Below are 7,187 nucleotides of genomic sequence, written 5' to 3' on the forward strand. Positions count from 1 at the left end.
CTGCCAGATAAATATAAACAAGGTACACAGGATGTCTTTGTGGGACAAAGTATCCTGTCCGTCATGTGTGAGTGTATACTGGACAAGCCTGTGAGTGTTCTTGTTCAATGGACGAACTACTTTTTACATCTACTTTTGAAATTATGTCAAGTCATATAACTAGGTTTGTGGCCTAGAAGTTTCAAAAATTAGGTACAGCAATTATGTGGTTTCGGAGTACTTAAAATACAGACTACACTGTGTCACTGTACCCTGCATGCCATTAACAGCTGAGGGATGACAACTTCCTACTGATTCTGACATTCTTTTGGGGGATGCTACTCTTTTGAATTTTATGACTTGGGGTGGTTTACTTACAATCTCCATTCCTGCCTGGAAAATTAGAAATAAATCTCATTTTGCACAAAAATCAGTTAAAGAGAAAACAGTCGCTCATCATCACCTATGTTTTGAACACACACTGTGTGCCCAGCAGGACTACACACGTACTGCATATACTGCAGCTGTTATTGCAATTCATTGCGGGAGGGAGGGTGCCTGAGTTGAGGACCACAGAAGTGAGATGGTGAAATCAAATACCTGGGTGTGGTTTCCCAGGACAAGGGGGCACATGCACTGAACTGATTCTGTTGCTGCCACTTGAAAACTAAGAAAAGAAACACGTCATTGTTTTAAGATAGATTTTCTCCAGGTAAAATATTTTTTCTTACCGTGAAATTATAAAATAAGATGCTAATGAGATGAAAAGTCTGAAGGACCCAAGCTTGAGATGGGTACGTGCTGACATTGATAGTTTCCATGTAAGACAATGGGATTTAGGATATTTTAAATGACTACCCTTCCCCACCAAAAAAGCAAGATAGGTAAGAAAGGATTGACCCCTTAAACATAGGGAGAGTGCTTAATTCTAGCTGATTTCTCTATTTTGGACCCATCAGCACTGAGGCTGAAGAAAATTAAAAAAACCAAACAACTGCTTCTTAAATCATGAGCTTTATGACTATTAAAGTGTCATTGTGACCCAGACTATTTGTGATTCTTTGAAACAGGATCTATTTCAAACACAATGGTCTGACATCCCAGTTAGGCTGGATGACATGTGCTTTTTTTCCCCTTCTCTGTATCAGCCGGCACCTCCAAGTTTGAATTCAGTTCCCTGGACTCTAAGGGGCCAGAGATTTGCTTCAACCTCTATTTAGAGAGACAGTGACCCCAGAGCAGCAAGGAATTCCTCAAGGACCTTGTTGTTTAATAAGGGGAAGTTGACGAACACCGGGGAGACATGTCCTGTAATAGATGCTGCCACAGGATGCAGGTGAAATGCTGCTGGGGACAGAGCAGGAAGCCCTGGTGCCTTGGGTGAAGGGAGAGACTGGGGCTCCACCAAGGAGGTGGGATTTGGTGTGGACCCCGAGGGAGGGAGAGAAAGCCGAAGGTGGGAATAGGGCGAGGACGAGAGGATCAGGCAGAGAGCATCACGACTCAAAGCTCAGAGGTGGGAAACCTGGAGGTGTTCAAAGAATAGCAGGTGTCAGGTAGAGCTGCAGAGCAGACAGAGTCAGGACGCTCTCCTTAGGTGTCTGCAGATCAATTACGTGTAAGTTTGTTTTTGTCCACTGGTCATTTTACTCAAAACCAAATGTGATTTGATCTTTGAACTTATTTTGAAAATATAGTAATACCTTAGAAAAATTCCACTGTCAGAGTATATGATCTAATTTGTGGTCCAGAAAACAAGGGTATTGGGTCCATAAGGGGGTTAATGGGTGGGTTAGGATCTTGGACATGGGAGCATATGGGTTTTCTGAGGGGAGGAGTGGTAAGACTTGAGCTTAGAATGATGAATCATGACGCAGTATAGAGGAAGTATGGGGAAAGAAAGAGAGGGCTTCTTTGCAAATTAACCAAAGTGAGTGGCCTATAGTGAGAAGGACCATGGCTGGGATGGACTGCTCACACAGGGCTTCGTGACTAATTCAGGGTGTATACACTGTGAACATCAGAGTCCAGGGAGCTTGGTTTGAGAAAAGGGATGTATTATATGACTTTTGAAAATGGCATCTTTTAACTAAGGTTTCCTTAGTCCATATTAAAATTAGACTTTATTTCCTAAGCACACACAAATGGACCCAGCAAAGGGAAGACAGGTATGCTGCGTGATGGGGGAAGCCAGTCAGGATTAAAATACTGCCACGAGTAACTCTGGTCCTTCTTGTACTTAAAATAACTGCCTTTTATTTTTATTAACACTGATGATGGTTGTGTCAAAATCTTTCGAAATAATTTACTCGCCCAAATTCCACTGTTCATCTAAAAGAAACATTGCATTTTTTAGGTAAAAGCAATCGTGAACATTTCCTAAGAATCATTTCTACCCAAAAGGGACATTTTACTCTAAGACAGACATTTACAAAATTTAGAGGTCTTTGAATATTTTTGTACTGTGGTGGCCAAGTGTTTACATTTATTTCTATTTCTGCATCTTATTATACTGATGCTTCCTTTAACTTAAACATGCTGTTGAGCTTTCCAAATCTGTAAATTATTGATTAGCTGATTGCAGGTTTAAAATCAAGCAGGCTTTTCTAGGGATTTCGATCAGTCCCAGGCAAAATTGTGAAACAGTTGCCATTTCTTTCTGGACCTCTGGATCTCCATCTCCCTTTATAACCATCTCCTGCTCTTCTCATCTCTACCCAGTCTCCTTCATCCTTCCCCAGGACTCTCCTCCTGGACGATCTGCTCACAGTACCCATGTCTGCTTCCCACAAGTCCTTTCTAGCAGCCCCTCGTTCCCGGCAAGATATTCCTTCAATTTCCTTTCTATCTACCACATTTCTCCCTCCTTCAAATAGGAACAGTATTCAAAGACAAATCCCTACTAATGTGTTAATGTATCACTTTCCTTGATAAAATACTGCAATTTAATAGAGACCTTTCATGATTTGACCAAATGAAGTTATTTTAATAGGAACTTGGGCACCACACAATATGCTGGGAAGGGAGAGGCTTACAGTTTATAAAGATTTGTAGAGTTCTCAAAATGCTTTCATCTCTAATGTCTCCTCAATTTGGTATTCTAAAAGGGGTTGGTGGTGAAAGGGTCAGAGAATAAGAGTATATATTTATATTTTAGCAGGCCTCTCAAAACACGTGATTAGGCTGCAAAGAGGGTTAACCATATCCTTGCATCTGCCTTTTAATCAGCATAGGGTGGTAAAATTGCAAATTAAAACTGAGTTTTAAATCATTCTAGTCGTGGCTTCCCTGTGAAGAAGCGAGACCCCAGACTTATTCATAGGGAGATGTGGCTCATAATTTGAATTAAGATGACTAGTTATTTACTGGATCTTCTTGGAATGGCTGCCCATCAGTGCAGCCCCCAAATGAATTGTGTACCCATTCTAAAACCTGAGTTATGGGATAAACCTAGAAATTATAAGATGTTGAGCCAGGAGAAGAAGACTTGATACTTTGCCTCGTACAAAGGCCGAGGCTGGAGAAGACTGGTCCAGGGAGTCACAGCGGCGCTCACTGAGTGGAGACCAGTGGTGGGAAGGGAGGGACTGAACAGGTATTGCTATACTAGTCAGCCAGCTTACGGCTAGGGAGTCATTAACACAGGCTCACAAGGTTCTGTACCCAGTTCTCCACTGTTTCCATTGAACTTCACAGACCTAGCAGTCTTTATGTTGTAAATGTACACAGTTAATGGTCCTCATTTTTCTTCTATTTCCCATTTGGATTAGGTAGTGTTTTCATAAAGAACTTCCTGAAAATGCATACCTGCCTCAGCTGTGTTGAGAACAGACAAAGACAAGGGCTCTGGCTTCATCTGGGCTGGAGGGAAAATGGACATAGAATGGGATTTTAGTAAGCCAGTGGGGATGGCAGGGACCAAAGGGAGGGGTCCTGAATAGGATATGAAAAGACAAGAGGGAACATGGTAGGCGCTGCCTAGGCATCTATTCTTCTATCACTACATGGCTTTCTTTTGGCCCAGCCCTTGGAGAAAGTGTAGAGATTCCTTCTTTTCTCTGAAAAATATGATGGTGAGCGTAGAAATAAAGTTGCCTGTTGGCGTTGACTCTTTCTCCTTCCCTTTCTTTATTCCGCAGCTTCTTCAAGGTGCAGCCACCATGATCTCAGCAGGCTGATGATGGAAGAGAAGGAACCTGGGAGACCCTGTGCTCCAGCTTCCCTGGACGATGGATGGAGGACAGCCTGTCCCTTCACCCCTAGTGCCCCTTGGGAACGTGTCATCAGATTCTAGCATGTCTCTGGAGCAGAAAACCACATTTGTTTTTGTGATTTTGTTGTTTATTTTCTTGGGCATCCTCATAGTCAGGTGCTTCCGGATTCTTCTGGACCCGTATCGGAGCATGCCAACCTCGACCTGGGCTGACGGACTTGAAGGCCTGGAGAAAGGGCAGTTTGACCATGCCCTTGCTTAACAGGACAGGAGCAGGAACCCATCCTGAGGAGGAGAAATGCTTCATGTCTTGGCGCAGGATTCTCTTTAGTCAACGTTCTCAGCAACTCAAATTTTATCCGTATCTGGGTCTAGAACCACAATTCATTTATTTGGTGAACTTTTGGGGATATTGGAAATGGAAGTTTATATTCCTAACCCCAAATAGGAAGGTTTAAATTTCAATATTTACTCAATGAATGAATGTTGAATGTGTGTGATGGTGCAACTGAGAACATCTATAGTGACTTTGCCTAAAATGAAGCCCTACCGGACCTGACCAGAGAAAAAGACTAGAAATGATCTGATCTGAATCTGATGGCAGGGCCAAAAGAGACTTCCTTGTTCTAATCATGTCGCCCAGTTTGTTTTATTTTCATGGGAAGCTGGGTCCTGGGCAAAGAATGAAGAAGAAGTTGCTGAGTGGACCCAAAGCAGGTACTTGTTTTCTCCTAAAGCAAAGAGCACTGAAAGGCAATAGGAATGCTTAGAAGAGGTGGTTGATTCCTGGAAAATATGGGTGAGGATGATATCATTTTACTTTTCAAATAAAACTGAATTCAAAGGCTTATGGAGGTTTAAAAACTATTTACCAGGCCAAGTACATTCTGGGTATTCATATTAATAACATGCGTAGAGGTAACTATACATAACCTGAATTTACTTTCTTTGCACAACTGGTTGAAATAATAGGTTGCAAGTACTGCTTCAACGTTTTTTTTAAATAAAAAGTTAATTGTTTAGAGGAGAAGACTTTTACAGTCTTAAGAGGAATGTGTGTTTATGACTGAATAGAAACCAAATAAAACTTTTCAAGAAACAGAAGCGTCTCCTCTCTTATTTCAGCGCTCGGGAGGCAGAGAGTGGCATCGAATACTGAGGGCTAACTGTTCTGAGAAAGAGAGCAAAGACCACAAAATATCATGTAATTCATCCCTCTCCCATTTCAGGAAGGGCTCCCACAAATTTTTCTGACATGTAAGACCTATTCTAAGCACTGTTTAAGTCCCCCCAAAAGAGAGATATGAAAACCTCTTATTCCAACTTCTGTACTGATAGGAAAAGCTTGCATCTAAACTCCTTAGGTTGTATTTATAGTCTATGTCTTCTAATTTTCTCCTCAGCTAGCCATCATTTTTTACATTAAAAAAAGTTAAAAAAAAACCCAACTGTGCCTAAAAAGACAGCCCTTAGTAAACCAGCTCCCTTGTATCTCTCTCTCTCTCTTTTTTTTTTTAACATTTTGATGGTCCTTCTGCCCAGATTTCCCCCCTCCCCATGTTCCCTCTTGATTTTTTTCATTAAAAAAGATAACAGCTTTATTAAAATATAATTCACATACCATAAAATTTAGCCTTTTAAAGTATACAATTCATTGGCTTTTAGTATATTCACAGAATTTTGTGTGACCATCATCACAATATAATTCCAGAATTCTATACTCACCAGCAGTCACTTCCCATCCCTCTTTCTCTCAGACCCAATAATTCCTAATCCAGTAATTTCTAATCTATGGATTTGCCAATTCTGGACGTTTCATACTATTGGAATCAAAGAGTACATGGCCTTTTGTGTCTGGCTTCTTTCACTTAGCATGTTTTTAAAGCAGGTTCATCCATGTTGTAAAATGATCAGTACTTCATTTCTCTGTATGGCCAAATAATGTCCCGTTGTTTGGTTATGCTACATTTTGTTTATTCATCATCGATCATGGTAATCCGTTGGCCAGTCTGAAGAATGCTGCTATGAACATATCTGTACACAATTTTGTATGGATATGTGTTTTCAATTCTCTTGAGTAAATTCCTATGAGTGGATTTGCTAGGCCATATGTTAATTCTATGTTTAACTTTTTGGAGAACTGCGAGATTATTTCCCAAAGCAGCTGCATTATTTTACATTCCCACTGGCAATGTATATACGTTTTGATTCTTTTCTTAACTCTTCCCAACTACTCAGATTTCTTCTTTAGCTATAGAATTTATAACTGAACACATCACTTCAAGAATGAGTCAGGTTAAAAAGACAACCACCTCATAGTTCCTTCATGCTACAAGTTAATTGCTGCCTTCAAAGATCCTTTGCTTCTAGATCTAAAACAAAACACTGATGCTGATCTCTGATCATCCTGTGCTCTATTAAGTCACCTGAGTATTTTTTCTGTCTTACTATTACATCTTTCTTTAACCCACTAATTATAAAGTTTTCTTTTTCTTCAAATGTACCATGTCGTGTAACCTTATTTAATTTTTTTCCTATTTTTATGGGGAGTCTATTCAAACCCGTTCAGGTATTTATTGAGCACCTGCTTTGAGCCTGGCATTTCTAGCACTGGAGAGATAGGAAAAGTGCAGGGCTAGTTGTTGCTCTTGAGTAACTTTCTACCTCATTGAAGAGCTGAGAAATGCAAGAAGACATGTGTCTGAATCATTGTTCAAATGACTGTGGCAACCTATGGCTCCTACACCATCAGCATCATCTGGGAGCTTAACAAAGATATATGCCTCCACACACACTAATTTTAGTATAAAAGGTGTATATGATCACAGTAAAAATGTAGAAACAATATGGAAAAATATAAAGGAAATAGCAAGCGTCAACATTCTGCCTCCTTAGTTCATTAGAATAGATCGCCTCAGTTTCTCTTCCTGTAAACTCTTCCTGTAATCAATCTAGAGATTGATTCTGTAGAGGTGGATCAGTGAACAAGTACTTC

General features: G+C 40.4%; 1 protein-coding gene across 1 annotated transcript; it reads left to right on the forward strand.

Moving 5' to 3' along the window:
- Positions 1-4,208: 4,208 nt before the first annotated feature.
- CTXN3 (cortexin 3) lies at positions 4,209-4,966 on the forward strand (the record flags this gene model as incomplete). The annotated part of the gene is made up of 1 exon (XM_079918029.1): positions 4,209-4,966. One exon carries the CDS (start codon positions 4,209-4,211, stop codon positions 4,452-4,454), a length of 246 nt encoding a protein of 81 aa, XP_079774155.1. The 3' UTR covers positions 4,455-4,966.
- Between the last annotated feature and the right edge of the window lie 2,221 nt (positions 4,967-7,187).

This window comes from Stenella coeruleoalba (assembly GCF_951394435.1).
Source record: "Stenella coeruleoalba genome assembly, chromosome: 3".
In the NCBI taxonomy this organism is placed as follows: Eukaryota; Metazoa; Chordata; class Mammalia; order Artiodactyla; family Delphinidae; genus Stenella; species Stenella coeruleoalba.